Source organism: Cyprinodon tularosa, unplaced genomic scaffold (assembly GCF_016077235.1).
Source record: "Cyprinodon tularosa strain WSP-4 unplaced genomic scaffold, ASM1607723v1 ctg477, whole genome shotgun sequence".
NCBI lineage: Eukaryota > Metazoa > Chordata > Actinopteri > Cyprinodontiformes > Cyprinodontidae > Cyprinodon > Cyprinodon tularosa.
The window spans coordinates 352,931-380,653 of record NW_024039204.1 but is presented as its reverse complement, the minus strand read 5'-3'; the positions used below and the strand labels follow the sequence as shown (position 1 = coordinate 380,653).

Here is a 27,723-nt window from a genome sequence, read left to right as displayed (position 1 = left end):
TTCTCAACTGTTTAATAGTTAACAGTAGTTTAATTACCTTTTAATTACCTTTTTCAAAACTTTCTTTTCATTTCTTCAAAAACACAAAACAGTATTAAGGTGTTCAAACCAGACATTGAACCAAATAAACATGTCAAACCTGGTTTTGGGATGGATAAATAAAGAAGTATGTGGCTTACTGTATTAAATTGCCCATCCAAAGCACTGACCACAACCTCATTGAAATTCAATGAATTATACCTAAAATGAGGGTTTGTTCAAAGAAACAGAGCAATTTAAACCTGGTCCCCCAAAGACGAATGATGAAATATCCCTTCAGGATATTACCAGAAGCTACATGTAAAGTGTTGATCCTGAAAACAATCTTTAATCATTAGAAGCAAAGAGTTATCATGGCATTTATGTTTAATGTGATTACTGAAACATTTTACTAGAAATGCAATGGAAAAGAAAACAACCCAGCAGAAAGAAAACCATTAGGTTATTTTTTTCCATATTTCTAAAGCCTTAAATCTTATAGCCTATTTTGCTGGTTGTGATTAGTCTCACTCCTGTGTTTACTTGTACATGTTCCATGTTGTTCCAGATTAAAAAGTACCCCTTTAGAAAAAAAAAGAAAAGAAAAAAAATCCCTCTGGCTTTCTCAGAAAGGTCAAGCTTGACCAGAATGTGTCATATCACCAGTCTTATCAAATTAGGATCAACGTTCTACTTATGTTGACAAAGATCAATAGCTATTAATGTTAAGAAGCGGGTCATTTGTTCTTCGGTGGTCATTAATCACTTTAATTGGTAATTTGGTCATTTAGGCTGACTGATGTTTGGACTTAAGGGTAAGATGAATCTACTGCCCTTTATATAAGTGGCTTAGGGGTTACTGTTTGTGAAAAAATAAAACAGAATAATTAAACTAACAACTATTTTTATTAACATGAGATGCATCCATTTTTAACTGTGGGCATCTAAATGTTTTTCTAATCTCTAAAAACAGCATCCAGATAGCGTAGAATAAATAGAATAGAATTCCAAGCGCAATGCGCAACTCCAAAGACAGCCATGAAAGACTTTCTCCAAATAACAGGAAGAAGAATCCCATGGGGGTGGGGGGGCATCACACTTGGGGGTAAATCATTTTGGCAAGGCTCAATCGCAGGAAACAGGAGTTTAAGCTTGTGCCAGAATTACCCATAATGCAAATAGCTTTTCCGTAACCATAAAGGTCGATATTGTGTCCATGGTGGAATTATGTTTTATTAATACCCTTTGATGTGTTGGGGAATTAATAAATAGCTTTTCTTCTTAAAGATTACTTTTTTCATCATATTCAGGGTTATCTGATTGGTTCTAACCTGTTTCCATAGACTCTGTCAGTCCTGCTCTGGTTCCACCTTTTAAATGAGGCTCTACCAGCTCCATTCCCTGGTCTATCCGGCTTAACAGGCTAGGCTAAACAGAGTATAAAGCTGATCAGTTTTACCTCTTGGGCTTTCGACCAACATATTGGACTGTTGCAGGTTGGCAAGATCCGACTTAAGGTAAGACATGCAGACCAAGTCTGCATAAAAATTAAAATATCATTTATGTTACTGTTTTAAATATAATTGTATTTATGAATCTTAATGAAGATCTGTTCTCACGTCCATGCAGTGGGACATTGCCTGTAGTTCAAATATAGATAACTACCGTATATTATAATTACCAATTTAACGTCTGATCAGTCTATCTCTCTTTGAAACGCAGAAATCAAAATCATAAAATTTGTTCCAATAAGTGTAATTTCAGGTTTGAGGTACTTTTAGGGAAACAAAAAAAAAAAGAAAAAAACATAAAACAGCTAGAAAACCTGTTCTTCATTAAATACAATGTTCTGTATTAACATGTTGACTATGGATTAAAATTTTTCATTTTTGCTTAGCTGTAAGTAAAATAATTATAGGTAATAACAGGAAACTACTTTACACATCACTGTGTCGGGGATCGGTTAGGCTAATGGCGAAATAATCGATATCGGCACGCTGTCATACTGCAGGCCTGGCGTCTCTCTCTCTCTCTATCTATCTCTCTCTCTCTCTCCCCCCCACCCCCTCTGCGGGGTATGATGGGCAGCAGGAGGGCGTCAGTTTTTTCTCGCTACCAGCGTGTTCCCCATCCAAGCCATCTGAACCTCCAAGCCTGGACCTTCCTCGTCTGTTGGATCTCTCAGGTCACAGTCTGCCTCAGCCCTCCTCCAGGAGCCCGCCTGCCTGTCCACCCTCTTACACACCGTCACCATGAGAGAGTGTTAATTTGCACCTGGACCCAGGACACCATCCTTCCAAGCCTAAGACAAACCTCAATCCCTGTGAGTTCAGCATTTTCCACCTTCCCACCTTCTCTGACCAGTTATTCACCATCACCCTAATCATCTCCCCAAGCAGAACCCAGCAAGATCCTGCCAGACACGGTGCCCTGTTCCCTATTTAGTAAAGCTCTTCTTTAACCTAACTGACCGTCTCGGTGGTTGCCCTGATTAAGAGTCGTTCTTCTCACTGCTCTTTTCCCTATCCATAATTGTTTTTTTGTTCTCTGGTTTTTTATGTTCCTGTATCTGTATTTTGTATTTTCATCTCTTTTTATTTATTTTTTGTATTATTTGTAAAGTGACCTTGAGTGTCAAGAAAGGCGCTGTTAAATAAAATGTATTATTATTATTATTATTATTCTCTAAATATAACACATGGGCCTTAAAAACCTGTTTCAGCTGATCTCTATTCACATAGTCCATTATGTAGCTTAAAAATAACTTTGCAATAATGTTCCAATTTATCGAATATGGCTGTGTGTTAAGATTCAGGGAATATATTAACTTGAAAGCAAAGTAAGTTCACACTGGTCACTGAAACAGATTTGTGGCATAGCCACCTGGGCATAGTAAGCTCCTTTAGTGAAAGCCTTTCACACCCTGTTTGTAAAAAGGAGCACTACTGCATTCATTCATACATCCCTGCTGCAACCAGACTCTACAATGCATCACTACAACGGCAATAACTTGTGCAATCTATAATGTGCAATTACTTTTTGAGACCCTGTGCAATAACCTGTTTCTCTATATTTGAAACCCAGTGCAATAATAACTATAAGTATATAAACATCCATCTATATAAATACCCATGTAAAAAAAAAAAAAAAAAAAAAACCTTTGTCTTCCTTTGGCACATTCTTCTTCTCCTTTGACTATTTGAGCTGATGTAACGAGTACATTTCTCCACAGTGAGATCAATAAAGTAAATCAATCAATAGTAAGGACTGGAATACATACCCACTGTGAGCTGACCGGTCAGCTGGCCTTGGTGGTTTCTGGCATTCAGAGTTACATTCCTTTCTGATCCTAAGACCAGCACACTGTCCTGTAAGGGTATAAAACAGACATACACACACAAAATAAGTCCATAAATAATGATGTTGTTGGGCTTAAAATGCTGTTAACATTTGTTTTGCATGGGAATGTTGTCAGTTTTAGGCCACAATAAAAAAAAAAATAATAATTCTCAAACACGAGATGTTAGATTTTGAGGTTTCAGGAAAAAGGATGCTGATGTGCAGATGTTCAGCTCTTAAAGAAAGACACTTGAGCTGCAGACCTGTTCCGCTTTTTGTCGGCTTTGTATTTAGTAATTTTATGCCTTTTTTGACATTTGAGTGATGGCACATTGCTATGTCACTGTGTGAATACTGATCAGGCTCTGAATTCTCAAAAGCTATTTTATCCCAAAATTCTCTACAAAAGGAGAACTCGATACAGGTAATAATTTAGTTTCTTTTCTCCAATTGTAGTACTTTTAAAATCTGTAAGTGTGTAATACAAATAGTACAGTTTAAGGTGTCAAGAAAGTAAATTATACCAATCTGCATTTCCCATAATCCCAATTTCTGTACAAGAAAATGAAATGACGTAATTAAAAATATCCTTAGACTTTGTCCTTGTTTCGGTGTTCCCAGTGTTGCTGTATGGGTTTGCTCATCAACCGAACAGCAACGTTTGAAGCTCTCAGTTTGAAAAGACAATTGAAATAAGTCAAAAGTGTTGCTACCATAATATTGTGAAGAAGAGTTAAAAAAATCTATGTGAAAAAGCTGACAGTTTGAAAATGTAATCAACAGAGTCGCTAATTTTTCTCTGGTTTCCAAATATGTGAACGTTATTCTATTGATTTTCAAGCATCTGCAGGCAGCAGAGCAAATCGTAACAACTAGGGGTGTAAATCACATCCATCATGGCGATTCGATTCAGTATCGATTTCCTGACCCAACGATTCGATTATTTTCGATACTTAAGAATACACCACGATTCGATTCGATTCGATTCGATTAATCGATTAATCGGTTAATTTTTTTTTTTATTATTATTATTATTTTTTTTTTACACCTTACAGGCTAAACAAAGTTTCAAGTTTGAAATAAATCAATGAAAGCTGTAATATCATTATGCATTTTCTTTAGAAACAACAGCAAATAACAGAAGTAGAAAAGTTGCATCAAAAAATACTGCAAAAATACTGCACAATATCAGTGTAATGAGTTCAATGCAATACCTCGGCTCCAGAGAAACTGTCCAACATATTTTTTTAGAATGTAATAAATATATTCAGGAAAGAGAGATGTTGTGTAGAGAGTTAGACAGGAATAAAAATAAACTAGATATAAGGGAATTGTTTCAAAGGTCATCTGGGGATGTAGTTTTTGGTAGTATTTTTAATTTTCTAAGAAGAACGGGTATTTTAGGGAGAATATAATAGTTTGTCTGGTCCATACTCCATTCTGGAAGGTGGCGGTAATGCACCTATAAGTTGTTTGCCAACCGCCATTAAAAAAAAAAGAAGAAGAAGGCTTCAGAGTGTTGCGTCACCGCCCCCTTGAGAGACGCTCGCTGCACCTCTCCCAGATTGTAGCTGACTGCAAACAGTGCACCAGACAGGAGGCCGGCTTGTTTTTTTTTATGACCGAAATTGCGTAAAAAAACTTGTGAAGTTTGACCCGCTAGAAGCGCGAGGTGCGCGAGAACGCTGGGACGCTTTTTCCAGCTGAATCTCCGCTCTTTTTGCCCTCATGTCCCTTCGTCGTCGGACTAAACTCGCCCCCACTTCCTCATCGCCTCGGCCGTATCTAGACCCACAGTGTGTAGCCCAGACCACGCTTCAATACTGAGCATAATTTAAAAATGTCTGTGTGAAGCTTGCTGCAACAAACTGCTGTAAGAGTATAACCAGGAAGCGCGGTAGGAGGGCAAAATAGGTTTAGCGGCATTGCAGCACGGGAGGATTACGCCCAGGAGCAAATGGATAAAAATAGACCGGAGGGAAAAAAAAAACATTAATCGATTATCTTGCGGACGTGTCGATGCATCGGATCGTCGGCTTTTGGATCGATGCATCGATACAAAACGATTATTATTTACACCCCTAAACAAAACCCTGCCATAGTATCATGGAAACGAACAGTTGCTATTTATCCAGAAAATCTATTGAAACAGGAAATCTACACCACATCTGGAATGAGATTTGAAAAAGCTGAACTACTGAATCATATAGGTAGAAAATAACTCAGCTGATGATTCTACAAAACATGAATTAAAGTTTACAGTGTGAGTGAGGTAGACAGCATTTGCTCTTATAATCTTATAATGATGGATACGAAAGAGAAGCTGAAACAAGTTGTGATGCAAATGATTATTTTATGGAACTTAAATCATAATGATTTATACATATTCTTGATAAACATTTGTAATTTTGCTATACATAATAAATACATTGAGACTTTTGATTCTATTTATTTTTTAGAATTATTATTGCAATTCAATGTCATTGGTGAGTAAAATCATAAAAAAATCAAAATAAAGGAGAATAAAAATCAAAATCTGGTCACATTATCCTGATTAAAAGTCTTTGTTTTGATTTTAAAAGGCTTCAAAAGTTTATCAAGTTAAAGCAAAGAAGAGACCCAAAAGCATTTAATGTATTCCTAATATATTATGAACCTGGTATGAGATTCACCCACTGTGAACGTTTTAAGCAAAAATAATAAAAGTTTTAGTTTATGATAGAATTTCAGCATGAATATAAAATTAACACTAGAAAAGCACATGGAGAGTGCAGACCTCGGTCAAGCAGCAAATGTGGCCACATACTGTAACTTACACCTATAGCTAAAACTCAAGACATGATCTGGATCATTACCAAATTTGAATGAATTGTTTATTTATATGAGGTTCACCTTTAGCAAAATTAATTAAAATCCTTTCATAAGTGTATAAATAAATAAAATCTGCAGCCTCTGGTGTTTGTCCTGCTCTCACCTTCATTCAATCTGCATTCTGCTTTCTTGTTTGATCAGGAGATCGAGACTTTGAGCGAGGCACGGCCCCATTCCCTGTGTTTTTGTTTTGAGTATAATACCTCTGGACTTTTTTTTGTCTAATGCAGAAGCTCTCAATAGTAACTGCAACCAATCTCTGGTTTTTCAACCAAAAAATGTTGAAGAATCTTTAAAATAAATCCTCCATCTGGATTATGATGTGGATCATCACCAAACTTTAAAGGATTGTTCCTAGGTTTGAGGTGCACCTTTGGTAAAAAAAAAAAAAAATCATTAAAATCCGCTGATAACTTTTCAATTAAACACATTTATTTACTAGCACTTTTAAAAAGCTTAAGCCAAGGCATAAGTTCAGTTCCATGAGTTTTACCTGTTTCACCTACCAATCACCGCCTTGTGTGCCCTTGTTCCAGCCTATCTGGTCAGTTTCATTCCCTCACCTCAGCCAACCATTGTTCTATGCTCCAAAGCCAAGGAGGGTCTCCTTTTCAAGCTGAACTGCAACTCTTCTCAGCTCCTTCAGCAACTTCATTCTACTGGCCTTTCTATTTCTCCCCTCATTCTTCAGCCTAAATGTCACCACCAGTGTCAGATTCTGCTTTTTCTTCATAGAATAGTGTCACCAGGTTAAAATATTACACATATGGAAAAAATTGTTGGTACAACTAAAGAAAAAACCACAATGGTCACAGAAATAACTTGGGTCTGACAAAAGTAATAATAAATCAAAATTCAATGAAAATGAACAATTGAAAGTCAGACGTTGCTTTTTCCAACTATGGTCCAACAGAATAATAAACAAAATCAAGAAACAGGCCTGGACAAAAATGAAGGTAAACCTTGAAAAGATACTAATGTGATTAAGGGAACATGTTAAATCAAGGTATGTCTACCAATTAGCATCACAGGTGTCTACAATCTTGTAATTAGTCAGTGGGTCTATATATAGAGTTACAGGTAGTCATTGTGCTGTTTGGTGAAATGGTGTGTACCAAACTCAACATGGAATAGAGGGAAAAAAAGGAAATTGTTAATTGAGGAGATTGGAAAAGAACTAATAGATGAACATATTAAAGTTAATGGCTATAACAATATCTCAGAGCAGCCTGATGTTCCAGAGAATACAGTTGAAAAGATTACTTATTATTCAGATGTGACTACAGTAGCAAAACAGATGACCAATCAAATAGATGGATAACATGAATGGTAATAAAAGAGAAATTTCTAAAGAAATTAAAGGTAAACTTCAAGGTCAAGGAACATCATTGTCAGATTGCAACATTTGTCACTGTTGGAGCCAAAGATGGGCCAAATCATAGAACAGCCAGACTGGAATTAGTTAAACTACATATTTAAAAGCCTCACAGCTTCTGGTAGAATTTTCAGATGAGACAAAAATAATTATTTTTTACCAAGGCACATCGGCTCAATGTGCACTGACCAGAAATAAAGCATACCAGAAAAAAAAAAAAGCACTGTCTCTACTGTGAGACACAGAGGAGGCTCCTTTATGCTCTGGGGTTACTTTGCTTCATCTAGCACACAGCTAGAAACACCCAAGAATGGCTAAGAGGAAAACATTGCACTATTCCGAAGTTGCCTTCTTTAAGCCCTGACCGTAATCCTTTTGAGGATCTTTGGAAGGAGCTGAAAAATGACGTTTGAAAAAGTCAGCTCTCAAACCTGAGACAATTGGAGCAGTTTGCTAATGAGGAGTGAGAAAAATACCTGCCGAGAGGAGCAGAAGTCTCAATGGCAGTTACATGAATGGTATGACTGCCTTATTAAGTTAAGGGCACTCTCAATTTTGTCCAGGCCTGTTTAATTTTTAAATGCATGCTACTGAAGCGTGGTTGAAATGCAATGCTTGACTTTCATCTGTTCATTTTCATAGAATTTTCATTTATTACTTTTGTCAAACTTGTGTTATTTCTGTGGCTATTATGGGTTTTTCTTTCATTAAAGACGGAGTAGCAACAATTTTGCCCATGTGTGTATTAAGGAGTAAGACGTCAAGCAAGATGATTTCCAGCAGGTTAATACTTTTGGCGATCTGCTCAGTTATTGAGGCCACACTCTGCCTTATAGAAGAATTAATGGTTAGAAAATCTATTACTTAAAAAACTATTACTTTCCTCATTTTTTTTCCTGCAAGAAATATTTTTAAACAGCACAGATTTTTCTTTCTTGCATTGTCAGTTGCAAGAAAGAATGTCAGAACAAAAAAGGGAGGGTGGAGTTAGCTCTAAACTCCATGCAACAATTATTAAGATGAATTCAACGTGAGGATTATTATTACCAAATTCTTTCTTTCATCCCACATAATTCATAGTTTTTCTTTTCTAAACAAGCAATATATATATAAAAAAGCTGTCAATCGTCTGGAGTTTTATTTACAAAAAGTAAATACATAAAAGTTTATCTAACGTGGACCCCCCCACCCACCACCACCTAAATATGTTCTTTTTATGGATCTTTTAATTGATTATGAATCTTTTAATTGATTATTTTTCAGGTTATTCTGACCTTATAGAAATGTGGTATTGATTGAAAGAGCCAAATAATTTGAAAATGTTGACCTTTTTACAGTATCTATTGCTTTAGTTGCTTATATCCTCAACTACTGTAACACAGAACGTGAGCATCACCAACTTGCAGCTTCAAAGTTTCTTCTAATGGTGTCAAGGGGCATTAATTATTTCCTTTAATTGTATTATTATCTTCAGTTTTGGCTGCATGAACCCTTGCAAAGGTTATTTGGTTCATGTTTATTCCACACTTGTTCCTTTAAAATATCAAGATTCAACACAAACAGGACCTCAAAAAGGGAGTGCCGCATCATAAAGAAATTAGCATTCTTGATTTATGGTGCTCCTTTAAAGAGTTTATAGGCCTTAAACTGTTTCCTCAGGGACTTTGTCTGAGATGTTCTTGCTCTTCCAAACTCTGAAATCACATGAAAGGATCTTTAGTCACTGTTCCTGTTTTGGAAGGTCAACTTTGGATCAAAGAGACAGCACATAAATGGGGAGTGTAGGTGCACTGAGACTGAATCAGACTGGAAAAAAAAATCTACCTCAGAAAAGGAGGCTTCCCTGCATATAAAGAATAACATCTCAGCCAAAAGGAAACAGCCTGGCATACAGCTTCAATAACTCAGCCTAAAAGAAAGCAGTCACATAGGATTCTGTTAATTCTGACTAAGATGGTGAGCATTAAATTAAATGCAGAGATTCAAAGAGAAGACAGATTTCCACTCAGGGATCACGAGCAGTAATGTGTAGAAATTCATTCCTATTTAATTATTTTCTGTCAAAATGTAAAAAAAAAATTGAGGACTTCTTGCATTCTAATGCATCAATAAAAAAAAAAACTTTATTTATTGTTGTAGGTTTGCAAACACACAATGGGTGAATAAAATATTAAACACTTTTCTTCTCAAACATACATATTTATTATGTGGCCACTGAGATTCAATTTGCAGCAGAGCTGTATTTAATATTAAGTGGAAAGGGAATTTAATAACTGACAACTTTAAAATGACTCTTCTATGAAGAGGATAGTCCCATGCATTGGTCAGTTTTTTACTGTTCATGCACACAAATTGTCACCAAGTCTGCTAGGATATATTTCTCACCTGTTCTAATCTTCAGTTCTTTCCACACATTTTCAACAGGATACAAGTCAGATGATCAACTGGCTGTTGAGAGTTTTAGTCTGTTTGATCTACGTATATAAGGTTTGCAGAAATTTTATGATTACATCTGAAAATGGGGTGTATGCAACAACCTCCACAACGTTTTCCTACTATTTAAATTGCTTTTCATAGCTATAGCAATACATCTTAAACAAGCTTCAGCTGAGGAGTTCTCCTAGACTCTACTATAACTGTTATGGTCCCTCTGTAGGGGTGGGCAATTAATTGCATTCGCAATATAACTCCAGTTTTTTAAAAAGATGGTGGTAATATGCTTAGGTCCAGATTGCCACCACTTAAAAAGAAAGAGTGAGTTAAAACTTGCCTGCAGATGCATGCGTGTGATCTAAGCATAAGCACTTCTCCACTTTACAGTAACAGTGAAGTCCTATAACAGTGGAGTCTGGACAAATGAGCTTCTAAGATCATGAAAACAATGAAAACCTTGAATGAAACAAATGAAAATCAAAACAATATCTTAACTGTATATTTAATTTTTGGCAACATTTTTAAGCTGTAATACTCTGAGAAATCTTCTTGCCATGGCTGGTTTATAGTTAAAAGCTTATTTTTTTGCATTTTAATTATGGTTTCAAATACACTCACAGGAGCATGAGGGTTTAGGAATGGAGCTGTAATCATTGCCATTTGTCATGATCTTAGCACTGATGACTGGACTGATTACTCATTTTATTCACCTGCCTAGCTCTGCCTAGTTCTCATTACTGTTAATCTGATCCAACTGCTTCAGCTTCTATTTAACCAGCTTAGACCAGTCATCAGTGCCAGATTATTCAAGCCTTTGGTGAGGCTTTCTCTAGTGTATCTAAGTGTCTCTGTTTGCCTGATCCTGACCAGTTTGACCTCTAAACCTCTGAGCCTGCCTGTCCCTGTTCTGATCTATTTGCCTGACCTGTCTTTGGATTTCTGTTGGATTGCTGCCTGCCTGTTACTGAACCTGGATCTGACACCATTCTGGATTTTCCTTCAGGACCTCTTGGGACCTCTGATCTCCTAGCTCTGACTACCGAGCAACGTCTTCTACACCAGCTTTGGCTTAGCCCTCTGGATTATCCTGCCTTCCTTCATCTGGTGAGTGCTGATCTCCTGTCTGTCCTCCAACCTCCGAGAGACCAGCGCCTGGGACACCCTGGGCGGTGCTCGCCATGTCTTGTGGCAGCCTACCGGCTGTAAGCAACCTCATTCTATGGACTAGGACTGAACTTTAAAACCAGGTTAGTGACTCACACGTTCATTATCATCCTCCTCCAGATAAATGTGATCACTAACCTGTGGTCTCCTCCAGCAGAGGTTCCTGTCTTAGACGCTGATGCTGTTCACTGTAGTTCCCTCTTCAATAAAAGTTATGATAGATCTTTCTGTCGGCCTCAAATACTGGGTGCTATTGTTCTGAGCCTGACAGCCATTAGTAGATTTGCCACAGTAAAGGACGGATTATACTTATGCAAATGCACACATAATGTCGCATGCGTCTGGTGGCGAACCAGTGTTGCTGGTATGCTTCTGCACCATCGGTCTGGAATTTCTAGGGGCACACAGCGGTTTCCTGCCAAAGCGCTAGAGGGAGCTTATTCGAGATCTTGCGAGAACTTTGGCGGATGGTCACAAGAACTTTTTCGGCGGCGCCGGCAGGAGTGTTTATTTTCTAAAACAAGTATGTCTGAGGCATCGTACAAGTGGTTGTACTTCCAAACCTCCTTGATAAACCTTTCGTCGTGGTTATCCATTGTTGTTATTCCTCGGTTTCTAAAAATGTCGGCCCCGGCACTGAATGGAGAAGGACGACCACACAGACATTCGGAAAGGCATACCAAGGATCAATCACAGCTGCTTTTTGTCTGCGCACTTCCGCTTGAGGTCTGTGCGGGTTTACGACCGTCCAACGTGTAGTCAGGTTTTTTTTTAGGTGTGCGACGACGGTTTCGGGGCACAGAGACAGATTTGACGGCTGCAGAGGCTATGCATCAGAAGTATAAATTGGCCTTAAGACTTTAGGTGGAGGTCTCGTTGCCGTCATAAGTGGTACCAGTCCATGTAATATTATGATGAGGTAAACACTTTACATAGGCCATCGGTCAATATCAAACCAGCTGTTTTTAATACTACTTGCAACTACATTGGTAGAGTCATTTTTTTACTCACCATCTCTTCAGCCTAATATAAAAGACTCCCTTTAACTGAAAGACAACACTGTTAGCCAGCTCAAACTGGTCCCAGAACAAAGAGGGAAGCTTTCATCAAGCCAGTTTTTAAAACTGTCGTTTGTAGCAGAAATTCAGAAATATTACCTACCATCTCCTCTGATAGCAAGGCGAGAGTGATTGAAGTCGAAGTTTCACTCCAATAAAGTTACACCTGCATCTGCTGCTATTTATAGATCAGTCAGACTCTCTGGAGACCATAATGGGAGCCAGCAGCCTCAACAACAAACACTTGATTAACTGTACCTGTGCAATATGTTGCTTCGTTTATCAGTTTTTTCAAAACAACAATCTGGTTTTAACACATGTGCAATATGGCACCAAATAATTAGTATTGAATATCCCTTTTAAACTTTTAGCTTCAATTAGAAGGTGTTTATACTTGCCTTTATTTTATGCTTCCTTTTAATCGTTTAATAATGTAAAACAGTCTGAATTGTCTTTGTCCTGAATTGCGCTATAAAAATAAACTTGCTTTACTTTGCCTTTATAAGGTTCAATTAAGTTAAAAGCCAAGACCTTACTTTATCCATGCCACTATAATTCATAGTACAATGACAAAAAAACAAAAAAAAACAAAAAGTTATTTACAAGAAAAAAGTTGAACAAAAAACAGCCTTACTTGGTAGAATAAATATTGTTATCTAATAAGTATTGATCTAAATAAATTGTATGACATGTAGTTTACTAGGATGTTACATGACAGACACAAAGTAGTTTATAATTATGAGAAGGAAAAATATAGATTTTTAATCCAGTACTTCAATCTACTTCATGTTTAATTAACAAAAAAAATTATTTTCTATGTTTATATATTGTATGTGTGAGTTGGTATTTTATATTTTTAGGATTCTTTTTTATTATGTGATTATTGTTTCATTATATTTTCTGCTGCACATCTTGGACTATCAACAAAAAAAATGTTTTTTAACCTAGATATGTCCTTTCTGGTGAAGTCAAGTTTTAAATAAAAAGGGAAATGAGAATATTTTTCTAATAAAAATGTGAAAACCTAATGGGGAGGTAAAAACCTAGACCTTTCTTCCTGTTTATGTTGTCGATCTAGCACTATGATTATTTCTCAACAGTAAAGGGGAGCAGGTAACTGATCACTAAGGTGTGATTCACTATGTGACTCATTGAGCTTCTTGTGCAAATATCCATTACTGGATGATAAGAGGGAAACTTAAAGCAGTTTTTATCTGTAGGTGGTTCTTAAATCCAACTGAACCACTGCTTCTGCCCACTGTAAATCATGGTGAGTGGCTGGGTCCTTATCTGTAACTAAAAATATAAACATGCAGTCACGTGGCTCAAACTGGTAATCTAACTCAGTTCCAACTCTGCTGTAACAAATCGGACCCGTGACTGAGCAACTTCCTCAATCGACATCCCTAAAATTCAAATTAGCCGGGAAGCCCCAGCTTCCAAAGCTTTAAATTGCTTGCAGCGCCATGTCTAATCACTGAAAAGGAGGATGATCCAACAGAGTCTGATTTGCGTGGGAGCAGGAAATGTGGATCAACTTTTTTGGGAAATTGAGCTGGATATTCTTACTAAGCATCAAAGAGGAGAAATGGGGAGTCAAAACTGGAAGCAGAAGGATTTACTGCAGGGGCTTGATTGGAAATCCATTAAGTAGCTTCATGTCAGCCCCCCCCTCCAATAGTCTATAGTCTCCTAAAGGTCTAAGAGGAGCTGTGAGGAGCCTATTCTGGTGACGTGGGGTGGGTTATGGTAGTCTGTTGGGAGGATGGTGGAACATGAGAGGACAGGGAGGTGAGGGGGTAATCTCTCTGATATAAGTTGACTTCAAAGTACTGTTTGATTTGGCCTTTGTTGTTAATGAATTGATTAAAATTCCTCAACACAAAAACAGCAAAGGATCAATGCCTGTCTTCTGCTTTGGAAAAACCTTTTCATGTTTCTTTCAGTCGTGATTAAAAGGATCTTCACTCTGGCCAATAACGACAGCTACTCACCCTTCTGGACTGAATCTCGCTCACATATAGCGGCATCTGAAACTCGCTGACTCCCTCCAGATGGAGCCCATCATGGTTCAGCTGCAGATTCCCCATTCCGTCCTGAAACCCAAAAATCAGATAAGTGACACTAGGCTGAGCTGTACCGACTGTGTTTTGATTCAGATGATTAGCGCTTTATATAAAACAAATAAATGCTAAGCTGCATTTTGAATAAGCATGGGCTGATCCATAGAAAGCAGGACAAAACATCGAGTTAAGAAGACCTTAGACATTCAGCTGGTACCAACATCCAGTTGGTATATTTGAATATTTGAATACAGATGTTTGTATTCCGCTTTTTAAGCTCGATGCAAACATTGTTATGATTACTTTTATAGTCAGTAACACTAGTAGAGAATAGTGTTAATAACTTCAAGTATTTATCATGCGCTAATGACAAACTTCATATAGTTAAATCAATGATATTCTTGGGAAAGATTGTCTGCTGTACCAATAGATATTAAAATATTTGATAGTAAAAATAGTAGAGCTATTTGGTTGTCCACTTTTCATACAAATTTGTCCAATGTTTAACACATATCATTATGCTTATTCCAACTCCATAGTACAGATAAATAGATAGAAATATGAACGAGCCATCAAAGGATGAAAGGATTTCAACTAGGAGAGACTCACATGGAGAAAAAGCATCAATTAGAACGTTTTATCGACATGAAGAAATATTAAACTTGAGGGATTATAAAGCTCTGGTACAAATGAAATGATGGGTATATACGGTAGATAACAAAGAGGCAGATACTTGAAGGAAGGACAAATGGATGGATGAAAACAGCCTTAGAAAATGGTCTTCTTAGAAAAGTCCACCTTTGGGTTCTGATGTAACCAGACTAAAAATCTATCCTGGCTTTTTCAAATAAGAGTGGTGTTCAGGGACTCGAGTGCGGGCTGTGGGGATTGAACTGCGCACTGCTCTAACCACGAGAACGACACTCCCCACATGCACTTTACAACTCTACCTAAAGGTCTGGAGTGAGAAGCTCAGTGTCTTACTCTTGTTTAATATAATTTCACCAAAACTGAGTGCCTCTGCAATATGAAGAGAATTACTGAATGGATTACTTGGGTTGGTACCAGCACCAAGTGGGAAAAAAAAATGGTGTCATGTTCAACACCTAGTTCACCATGCATATAGTAAAGAGGTCTCAAAATATTTCAATCTGAAAAACTCACATGAAGAGAAAGGACAATTAGGAGAAATGTATTGATACAATTACATTTTCTTTGGTGCTCAGACCTCGGCAGGAAACATGGCGCTGAATTTTGATAGATATGCATGAACAGGAGCAAATAATAGGGCTAAAAACTAGCCAACTTGATCCACAACTGGAATATAAACAATTGATCAAATATACATTGATTAAAGAAAGAGCTTGGTTTGGTCAAAACAAGCTCAGAGTTAGATTTTCCAGCTAACTGGGCTAGTCTGACATTTTCCTCAGATCTCAGCAAAATCACAATGATGAATGAGTGTTTTTTTTATGATTCATATTCATATTTTAAAGCCTAATTAAACAGCTTTTAATAAATTCAATTATCTTATCTTCTCCGCTATTGTAAGATTGAATTCAAGATGATACAAACAAAGTCTTAATGGCGACAACCTCATGCTGGTGGTGTAGAAATGCACACTTAACAAAACCATCCGTAAAAGCTGCAATTTTTCAACGACCTGGTTGTTCATCTTATTCTGACAGATGATTTAGACTCTCTCCTCCCCTCCAGCTGAATAGTTTACACATGATTTGGTTCCATGCTGTTTTTGTTAAACGAAAACACAAGCAGAAGAAGAAAAAAAAAACAGAAAAGAAAAACATTCAGGTTAGGGAATACAGAAGTGCAAATATAGCAGACGATAAATGTTAGCTTTACATCACATCGGTTCAGGAAATTATTTTGGTTGCAGATAATTCAGCTGAAATTGGACAAGATTATGTACAGGCACAGCACAATGAGCAAAGAGTTGTGAGAGGACAGCTTTTGTGAGGGTGTGTATGATGAGATGAGGGATGTGCTGAAAGGGTATACAGAGCTGTCAGCAGAAATGGATAGAGATAGAGGAATTTAGGAGCAGAGCAACAGCAGGGAGAGCATTATCATATGTGAGAGCAGGGAGTGGGGACAGACAGCAGAACAAGAATCAAAGGAGTGCAGGAGGAGGGTTTGGACAGAGTGCAGGTCTTTGTATGACAGCAGACAGATGCTAGAGTCACTGGAGAGCTTAAGGGGAGGTGAGGCAGTGGATGTGACAACTCCATAGGGAGCAAGGGAGTGAAAATAGGATGTTGGACATGGAGGTGTTGTCCAGAAGGTAGGGAAAAAAAGGCAGAAGTCTTTAAATAGTCACAGTGGAAACATGATGGTCTGGATGGTCTTTATTAACTAAAAGCCACTATGAGACCAATTTATTTAGATTTAATGAAAAGGGCAGAGGTGGTAAAGATTCATCAGATTTTCAGGTCTAAGATTAATGCAGCTCTTGTCAGGTCTGTAAGGACATTCAATAAGTCCAGGATTGTAAAATTATTTTGGAGTTTGTAGGTAATTATTAAGATTAGACTGATGGAACAGATTCCAACAATAAAAAAGTGTATTTTGGATTTGTTCTCACCTAAGCATGTCCGAGTTATAAATGCAGCTCTTCAGAGAAATATTTACACTATAAAAATTTCAAAAACAGACACACTTGCAACTTTGTTTGTTTCCACTTTTGTCTAATTATTCTATAGCATCCTTCACCTTTTAGATTTCTCTGCTTCAACATATCTGAATCAAATGGCTAAATTACCTCCTCAGTACACAGCAAAGGTCTCCAGAGTCCCGCTACTACCCTGAGTATTTCACTCAGATGTGCATCAGCAGAGAAACATGTAAAAGGTGCAGGACACCAGATCGCAAGCACTAGATTTGAAGAGGTCTGGTCTGTAGAATATTTCCCCAAACTCTTGAGAATCAGATGTTTTAACAAATGAACAATTTGCCTTTGTTTTGTTTTCTTAACGATTTTTACTCAAGTCTCTCCTCGATATCATTAGTTTTCCATCCATTGCTGTAGATTTCCAGTATTTTGTCACCTCCTCTATGAGGAATCTCTCATCTTTCAACCCCCTTTAATCAATGCACGGCTACCCCCAGCAGCAAACTGACTTAGCATTCTCTGTAAGCAACTGGCAACAATGCACTGTAGCTAAATGAAACAGTCTCCCTCCATATTTTGGAATGTAATAACAGCTCGACCAGCAGATTGAGAAGTCATGGAGCGACTTGCAAAGTCTAGAGAGAAATCCTACAACAGAAACCCAATAATATGTCTGATCAGGTTAGCCTCATTGGTGTTGTTGGATAACAAAACTTTTACCCAAGTTAGCTCTGGTATTTAATGGTAGCTCAGAGTTCAATGTAACTACTCTCTGGGTCTCATGACTCAGTCAGTGATGAATCTGACCCTCTAAGTTACAGCAACTTAAGTTAAGGCAGGTTTTTGAGAACGACAGTCTGCACATAGCATTGATATAATATATGTCAAATTATGCTAATATTTGGGTCAAAAGTTATGCAGTATTGCTTTAAGAAAAAAAAAAAAAGGATAAATCAATAAAGGAGCAGGGTTTTTTTTTGTGGCCAGAACCAATCAAGATCCATGGGGAGGAAAAACCTACTTAACTGTGGAGAGTGAGACATTCGATTCCTTAAACTTAGTTTTTTTCTGAGCATCCAAAGCAGTTTGATTTATTGCATGTATAACCTCTTCAGTCAGATGGTTAAAACTTGGACACAGTTGAGTTACTCCAAAAGAAATAGAAGAAAATGACATCTATCTTAGCCTGCACCTACAGTTTGGACAATGTGTATTAGTGAATCCACAAGAAATGGAAACGCTGGCAGACGGTTTTTGTACTCCGCACCTACAAATGGGACAGTTCTAATTAACCATGACATTTTCAAAATTACCAGGAGAATGCTAATTCTCTAATTTTGATATTCAGTTAAACACTAATACATTAGACCTGAGGCATGAACAAACACTGGGCCAAAAGACAGGTTTTTTTTTCCCCATATCCACTTCTTTGTTTATCTATAGGTGTATGGAGATCTTGAAGTGTATTTTAGTGATGGCATAGATTGATGGAGGTAACAGAGGTTGTAGCATTAGTCAGAAAAACTCTTACCACAGTAAACGAAAGAAACACACACAAAAAAACAAACTTGTGCCATTGGGACATTGTTGACTATTATGGTTAATAGTGTGCATTGTCCCTGAAAATGTCACATCCCAGAGGACCTCCTGGTTTTGGTTTTGTCTCAGATTAACGGACTGTGTGTCAGTGGGTCCAGCTGCCAAGTTGTCCCAACTCATAACAAGAAAGATTGGCCAAAACCCAAACTGTAATAGGCAATGTTTTGAGCACAATTCAATGGGCTTTTAATTACACATTTTTCCCCAATAAGTCAGTATGTAAAGGTTAAAGTGGGAGAAGGAACTGATAGTTATCATTTGTATATTAGTACAAAAAGCCATTTATGTTTTTTTTTTAACAGCTTTGTTCTAATCATTTGCAATAGTGGAATATCCTAAAATCTGTACATTTTAAACAAACAGTAACAAATCAGCTGTATTTGACAATAACAACATTATTAAAACTCAACCATTTGAGGCTCTATCAAGCAGGGATGCTTCAAAGTGTCAGTTTCCAAATAAACAAAAGTATTGTGTGGGTTATTTTAATAACAGACAATCGTCAAATGTATTATTGCACAGCTACTCATTTTCTTCCAGGTTCACACTAAGAGAAAATCTTAAATCTGTAAGAAACCGTTTTTCTTTCTTTTTTTTGGAGGTTTTTGCTGCACTAGTGGCTCAATATTTTAAAGTAGGCTGATAGGAAAGGGGGAACAAGAGAGGAGGGGAGACATGCGGCAAAGAACCACAGGCCGGATTCAAACTCTGTTTGGCCACGTCGAGGACTAAGGCCTTCATACAGAGGTCACGCCACTTACCGCTGCACCACCAAAGCTGGCCCCCAATATTTTGTGTATTTCTAATACAAAACCGTTAAAAAACAGATAAAGATGTGGAACATGTTTACATTAATTATGTAACTATCATTAATTAGTGTGCTTAGTTGTATGTAAAAAGTCATAACGGCAGCAAATTTTATACCATTAGAAATATAATTTATTTATTTTAAATGTTATCATAAATGTAAGGCAAATACAGCTACAGGTTATGAAGCAGAGTTAAGTAAGTATGATGGTATGGGGATGCATCTCCCTGACTGGGAAAACAAGGCTTATCGTCACTGAAGTAAATCTTGATGCAATAAGACACTAGATGGACCATCATGACTAGGCTTTTGAGGGCATGCACTTTTTTTAAATGCTACAAAATCCATGGTTCATTAAATCTAAAAAAAAAAAAAAAAAAAACAGGAAAACAAGACAGTTGTAAACTATCACAAAAAGTTGGGTTGAATAAAAAAGGCTTTTGTGCAATCTTTAGAAGCTGGTGCAACATTTTAGATCTTTAATTCTCATTTCACACAAAACTTGAAAACAACTTTTATGAAGAACGTTCAGTTGTTATAATGAAGGTAGTTGGACAGAATTCATTATAATCACAATGACATTTTCCAGAATGGTGTTGCTTATGGTCTCCTATCACTAGTGGTTAGCTGCAAAGCAGAAAAATGAGATGCTTACTGATGAACAGCTTGAAAGAATCAAAATTATCTCTGATGGAATCGTTTACCATCAAGTTAAGTTATATTTTTTGCACATTTAAGAAGTGAAAAGATAAGGTACAAAATAATTTTACTGTGGAGGAGATTTTGAACTCACCATTGAGAAATTCATGACCCTAATAATCCAGACAGTAAGGGCCAGGTTTACTATCATGGTGACAAAGAGCACCAGAAGAAAGAAATAGAGGCATCTTTTTCTCCAGCCGTACAATCCCACTGGATATACGGCTTCACAGCTCGCTCTCTGGAGATGCAGGGACTGAGAGGCCAGAATAAACTGCTCCTGGGTAATCTGGAAAAGAAACACAGAAAAGAGATTTGTCTCAGGTGGTCGTCCATCACACAAGTACATTGGTCATTCCTCACAAAGCCAATCACATGCTGTAAGTGTTCATTACCCTGAAAGCACCACTAAATTGACTCCATGATATGAAATGGCTGGTACGCCTTTAAGTGATGACACATTGCTAAACAGAGGAAAAATAAAAAGACAAACAAAACAAAAACAACAACACTCAAATTCTCATCTTGCCACGTGTAGTGAGGGCTGTGTGGACTTCCATTGCCATCAATTAATTGCAAACCCTTTTTATACAATAATAATCCCTGACAACCACTCTAAACCCTAACCATAACCAGTGTGTACCTAACCCTAATCTTAATCTAAACTCAATTTACTCCTTAGTCCCAAAACTGATAGCAAAATCAGAAGTGAAGACCAACAAAATGTCCTCTGGTACAAAAGGTTCTCAGTATTATATCTTCTGAAATATTTTCCTCACTGATCCCCCACCCACACGTCTCTCTATAGTTGGCCTTTCCATTAATTTCCATTCACTTCTAGGGCTTGAAATAGTTTTAGTAACCCTAACCATATATCTAAGCCTAAACCTAAAACCTAACCTCAGCATTACAGGTAACCCCAACCTAAACTTAATTTACACCTTAGTACTAAATGTGACCCCTGATCCATCCATCACATCCTTTCTCTGATACGCTTAATCCCAAGTGGGGTCGTAAGGGGTGCTGGTGCCCATCCCCAGCTGTCTACGGGTGAGAGGCGGGGTACACCCTGGACAGTCCAAACAGGATAAACAACCATTGACGCACACACTCACACCTAAAGAGAATTTATAGAAGCCAATTAACTTAACACTCATGTTTTTGGACTGTGGGAGGAAACCGGAGTAGCCAGAGATAACCCACGCATGCTCAGGGAGAACATGCAAACTCTGTGCAGAAAGAGCCCGGGCTAGGAATCAAACTTGTGACCTTCTTGCTGCAAGGCAGCAGTGCTATCCACTGCTCCACTGAGAAGCCCGTGACCCCTGATCTGGCAATATAAAAGGTCCACACAATTATAGACATAGCTATGTATTTATATAGTTATAAATAAATAGCAGAGGAAAGTGAAAAAGTAAAAAAAAACAAAAAAAAAACACAAATACTGTACAGTAAGAGCAAAATGATGTTTTGGATATAGATATAGTTCTAGAGCTGTTAGTCCTCACAAAAGCTATTTTTCCAGAAATTGCATCCCACAATGAATGAAATACACACTTATAAACGTTGTGTCACCATACCCTTGTGGGAACTATCCATTGACTTCTATTCATATTGCATTTATTTCTGTAGCCTGACCCTAACCATTACCAGTACATACCTAAACCTAACCTAAACTCAATTCACACCTTACTCCTAAACCCAAACCCCACCAAAAGAAGATAACTTCTAATGGGGACCAGTTGTTGTACCTATAAGACCCCAGCCCCCTCCCCCCATACACACACACACGCAAACAGTTGATTGTTAGTTGGGTAAAAACGAATTTTGAGCTATAGCAAGTCATGAGCTAAGGAATACAAGTCTTACAGGAAAACTGCCCTGTAATCAACAAAGACTGGCACCTAACAAGGAGATAAATCAATTGCTAAACAAGTGGAATTATCTGTCAAAATTATTGGTTACATGCAAGTTGTAGGAAAATGAAAAAGAGATTATTAAATCCATTAGATTTTGGAGCTAAATTAAATTAATACAAGTTACTCTCCTCAAAAAGAATCTTGAATATTCTACTAAAAGGCTTTTCACCGTGAGAGGTCATTTGTATGGATTTAATAACCTGTCACAGCTTTGTTTTCTATGCTAATTGCTTGTTGACATTTTAGCATCTCGCCGCTTAAATAACAAACAAGTTGGTCTGAGTGACAGCTTCCTGCAGCTCTCCTGTTTACTCCTCTGCTCATGCTGAAATGTTTAGGAAGTTGCTGCCAATCAATGTCTCATGGAGAATCTTTAAGTAGTAGCGCAGTAAGATGGCTTTGTAAAGCTGATGGTAAAACCCTGGGAATGAGCAAATTGTCTCTCAAAGACACGCATCAGCTAGGAGGGTTCATAAGTAACTGGCCACTTTCTGATGAACATGTTAAAAAAGTTAGTGTAGGGATTTAAAGTTCAAAAATGTGCTTAATACATATTGTCAGGAGTTGACTTTATTATTCATGTCAAGTCAAAAGGCCCATGAATGTTTTAGCTTGGCTTCAGTGAGCAATGTCATAACTTCCAACACGATGCCGATACTAGAAACTGATCTTGGAATAATAGAAACTGCCTAGCACAGCGTTCTCAGCAGTTTTTTGTGAGCATAACAGGGAATGTAGAAGGTCTGGCCACCTTCTCCCACCCATCTCTTTCTCCTTTCTTGTTTGCCACTTAGCTAACTAAGTCCATTCCAATTTCTTTCTTTGGTTCTCTCTTTTGTTTCCTCATCATACACAGAGGGACCGTTTAGGTCTCCAATTAGTAAACAAACTATCAGACTGAAACTGCAAGTCATTGCATTGGTCCACCATTTTGTGGGATGCGGTTGAAGTGTTCGATAAGTGTTTTTTGTGGGGTAGAATTTAAACATTCTGACTATTGCAGCTCAGCAGTTTAGGAGTCCTTGGCTGTGTCTGACATCCGCCCCTACATAGAGTGCTATATAGTAGTTATGCCATTTTATAGGAGTGTCTGAATGTCTAGTGGATAAAAAAAAAATGACTCAAAATTTCCCATAATACACCTTGAAAAGTAGTTTGCAACCATGGTTACTAGATGAGCAGATCATGGGCTTTGTTTTGGGGGCAAGAGAGACAAAAGGTGGGGTAGGCACTGTGCGGGGAGTCTGAGTCACATGACCAATGGGGAGCGATAAGTAGTGATAATCTGTCCGAACGGTCACTTAACTCTAGGGGTGGGTATTGCCAAAGAAGTCACGATTCGATTCGAATCACGATTCACAGGCCACGATGCGATTCTATCACGATGCATCACGATACTTGAATTATTGCGATGCATTGCAATATTTTCTCCTCCATGTTTTGTTTTTGAATGACTCGGCGCAGTACCCACGGCCGGAAATGCTTGTGACACAAGGCAGCGTGCGTCAACACATTTGCAGCAACATTTACTGGACTGGAAGTTGTATTACACTTGTTTTTGGCTGATGTTCGCCAACCATTCATGCAATTTTATTTATTCATTTTTTTTTATTAATAATCGATACTTGGCGTCAAGAATCGATGCAGTAGATCACGAAAATTAGAATCACGATGCATCATCATGACGATTATTTTGCACACCCCTACTTAACTCAGTTCAGTATAAAGTCCACTATGGAAACCATGCTTTCTATAGTGACTGAGGGGTTAGGGCAGATGTTGGGATGCAGCCCTTGTGAACCTAGTTATGACCACTCCAATCTGATACAATACCTGGGCTTAGCGTTCAATGAACAAACAAACATCTCTTTTTTTTAGCCTTCTCCTAAACACTGTTAAAAATGTCACAGTTCAACACAGATCTAAATGTACTTTATATAATCTATTAACAATGTTAATAAATGCAACACAAAGAAAAAATAACAGTTGTAAAGTGCACTAGAATGGATCAAAGTGTCTCTGGAGGGTAGTGTTCATCCGACTAATTTCAGAGTAATTCTGATAACTTTCAGTGTAGAAGCATTATTTGCTTTCTGGGTGTATATTACAATACAGTCTTCTGCAAAATAATGACAGTTGTCAGGGTAGAGTGAGGTGTAATCTCCTGATGAATACTGGACAAGGACTAATGGGAGGCCACACTGGAACCAGCAAAATCAAGGGCGTTGTCTCTATAAAAGAAGACCATCATTTTGACCCCACAGGCCCTTCTGTGGGGTCAAAATAATAATGAGAACAGTAAGCAAAAATCCCACAACTGCACAGAGGCATCTTATGAATGACCTGAATAGTTGTGACAAAAAAGGCTACCATCAGTAACACACTACATTGAAATGTCCAGGCCCTTCTGAAGATTGCCAGAGAGCATATACATTAGATCAGGGGTAACTAATTAAAAATCAGCAGGGTCCGAATAAAGAGAATCAACAAACAGTAAAGGTCAGGAGACGTTTTTAATAATATTCCCTTACTTTAAACAGCATTTATCACTTAAATAAAATGCATCTGTTTATTCAACCATTTTATGCATTGAATTTTTTAAATAAAAATATTTCAGTTTTGGTTATTTCACTTGCAGTTTGGTATATAGACAATTTACTGACTCATCTTTTTTACAAAACATCTAAACAGTTTTTTTTTCCCCCTTTCTTTTTTTATGGATTAATAAGAGCAGTGGGCTTTAGGCTGACCTGCAAGGCTTTAAACCTGGGTTTGATTGGCGACAAAGCCATTCTCAAGCACATATCAAGGTGCTCATTTTGAGCCTGGATCGATATTTATTTCTGATTCTGTTCATGGTGGAGAATTCTGCTTTCTGACTATTGGTTCCTGCAGGTTGAGCCAAACATACTCAAAATGTGCAGGGTCATCTCTAGGACTGGGTATTGTTCAAAAATTTTCGGTTCCGGTACCAATACCGATACCTTCACTTCGATACCGGTTCCTGAACGATACTTTTTTCGATACCAGTTTTATAATATCAATTCGAAGAAAAAGAAAATTACACAACATAAAAAAGTACAAATCTTGAGTTTTATTTTAGGCTCTGATTTTTCCATTTACATTTTTCCTCTTACATAAAAAAAAAAATTCAGTGTCTAATATTCACTGTTACATTGTGAGGACCTTTTTACTTAGCAGTTTTCCTTTAGAAAAATTACCATGTCTGACAAACAAGCCCGTTGAATGGCATCCTACTGACAGTGCACCGCTGGTATGTGGGGGTCTGACGGGCTCCAACAGAAATATTGGAAGGCAGGATGAACTGACTGCACTGATTAAGTTTTCAGGTGGATTTTCCCACTTAAAAACATAATAAAACTACTTTATTCCCACTGATCACAGCAAATATAGCTGCAAGGCAAATAAAGGATAGAGTAGCTCCGCCCGCTGAAGAGAGGAGGTACTTTGTTCCTCTGTGATGGGGTAGGGGGTGTGGTGATATCTGGAAGGGATCATCTCTATAACTGAATTGTAAGTTTTGGAAGCTGGAATCTGAGCCCAACACCTCTGTTTAAAGTTGTTTTTTCTCTCATAACATAGATGGCTTCTTTCACGCACCTCTCAAACCACCTATTTTCTTTATCCAGAATGTGAACATTCTGGTCCTCAAAAGAATGTCCTTTGTCCACAAAGTGTAGATGTACTGCGGATTCTTGTCCAGAGTAGGCCGCTCTTCTGTGTTGGGCAATGCGTCTGTGGAGAGGTTGTTTGGTGTCTCCAATATAATGATCAGAGCATTCCTCGTTGCACTGAACAGCATATACCACTCCGCTCATATTCGGTCTGGGGGTTTTATCTTTAGGATGCACTAGCCTGTGCTTAAGGGTTTTGTTTGGCTTGAAATGTACTGGGATTTTGTGTTTGGAGAAAATCCTCCTGAGTTTTTCAGAGACTCCAGCAACATAATGTCATAAGGGGAGGACAGATGGACCCAGTATTCAAGGAGAGACAGTCAGTAGAAAAGTTCAAAACGTACTGCAGGAAGGGGGGCAGGGCAACGCCCAATCTCAGACACTCTGTGGGAGAAACACAGGTAAGTGACCATGATCATCTGACGATGGGCTGACAGCTGACGCGGATTGCGTCACCCAGAGAGTCCCAGGGTGCTGCAGCTCCGGAGGAGTTGCAGGAAGCCGATCCAGGCCAGGGATACAGGGCAGACAGGAACAGACAGATCAGACGGGATCCAGATCAGGCAGGAACAGACAGGTGACAGGATCTAGGCTTCCAGGCAATAACAAGCTCCCAGACAGGTTCGGAGTCTGACAGAGTTCAGAAGCGTGGCCAGACGGTCACGCACAGGAGCAGACAGGATCAGGTGCAGAGAGGGAGGCTCAGTGGAAGAGGGTAGGCGAGACAGGACAGGGAACCAGAACTTAATGCAGGACCTTTAAACTGGTCTCCTCTTTGGAGCCAGGCTTATAGAGATAAAAACTGAACCTCCCCACATATGGAGCCGACAGGATCCAGGACAGGAACCATGGCATCACTGAACGGACAGACTAACAGAAAACAAATAATGATCTGGCCCTGAATGCTCAGGCTGAACAGAATATAAACCAAAGGAAACAGGTGAGAGGAATAAATGATAACTGGGGCAAGGAGGGAAAACGGCAGGTGAAAGAAATATCCAATTAAGGGGGAGCAAACAGGCCAGATCATGACAAATAAGGGATTGTAATGTTTTTGCGTTTAATTTTCTCACTGCTATCTTCTCTTGCGTGTCTTTTGGATTTCCTTGCTGATTTGATTAATGCCCAGTTTTGATATCCACAGTTTTGGAGAGCATCTTTGATGTGTTTCTGTTCTTTGTGCTTCCCTTCTGTTTTAGTAGGGACATGTTCTGCCCAGTGTTGTAAGGTTCTGATGACTGAGAGTTTGTGTTCCAGTGGGTGTGAGTCAAAAAGAAGATACTGGTCCATGTGAGTAGGTTTCCGATTCACTTCAATGTTTAGGCTCTTTTATCAGAATCACATCGTAGGGTTTGCATTTCCTAACTATAAGCATATGCATGCCTTTTTTTCTTACATCTATATTTCAGACAAAACAATATAAGACTATAAAATTCCTACAGAACACAGAAAGCAGGCAATAGTAGGGCTAAGATTTGGAATCAAGACAAAAGATGTCCACGGTCAGAGTGGATCTGCTCAGGCAGGGATGAGTATTTGCTGTTCTCCAGCAGATCGTGACCGTAGGCTGACTGTGTGAGAATCCCCATCACCGGGTACAAGGTTGGTTGAGCTTTGAACTGTTCCACACAGCTGCCGTAAAGATGAAAATTACTCCATTTTACTCTCTCACATAAAAGCTCTGAGGAAGAATCAGCATTTTAAATAGCAGGAAAAAATGGCCAGCAGCAAGAGAATGTTCCTCATAACCCCCCTACAGGAGGCGCTATTAATTTATCATGCTAGTGTAAAATCCTTTGATTGCTGACATACTCATTTTTCCCTAAAACACCTGTCCACATCTTTTCCCCCAGGGCACCCTAGACATGTAGTCAATGCATAATGTCAAAGTCATGCCTCACATGCTTTATTCACACTCAGCATATCATTAGCATAAGACGCTGATGGCTAGTATCATTAAACTGTAGTTTTTTTTTTTTTTCTGTCAGGCAGTCATTAGTTGCAGCTGTATCTATGCAAGCTGTCTATTTCCCCCTACATTAAAACAGATCTA

At 38.2% G+C, this 27,723-nt stretch overlaps 1 protein-coding gene across 1 annotated transcript in view; it reads right to left on the bottom strand.

The window, feature by feature from the left end:
* LOC119794365 (zeta-sarcoglycan-like) overlaps positions 1 to 27,723 on the bottom strand; it is a 75,072-nt gene that overhangs the window by 38,401 nt on the left and 8,948 nt on the right. Inside the window, exons 2-4 of the mRNA XM_038301889.1 lie at positions 20,151 to 20,345; positions 14,253 to 14,354; positions 3,299 to 3,386 (exon numbers count right to left, since the gene is read on the bottom strand). Of these exons, the coding sequence (XP_038157817.1) occupies positions 3,299 to 3,386; positions 14,253 to 14,354; positions 20,151 to 20,345 (385 nt within the window). The remainder of the gene's footprint in view (positions 1 to 3,298; positions 3,387 to 14,252; positions 14,355 to 20,150; positions 20,346 to 27,723) is intronic.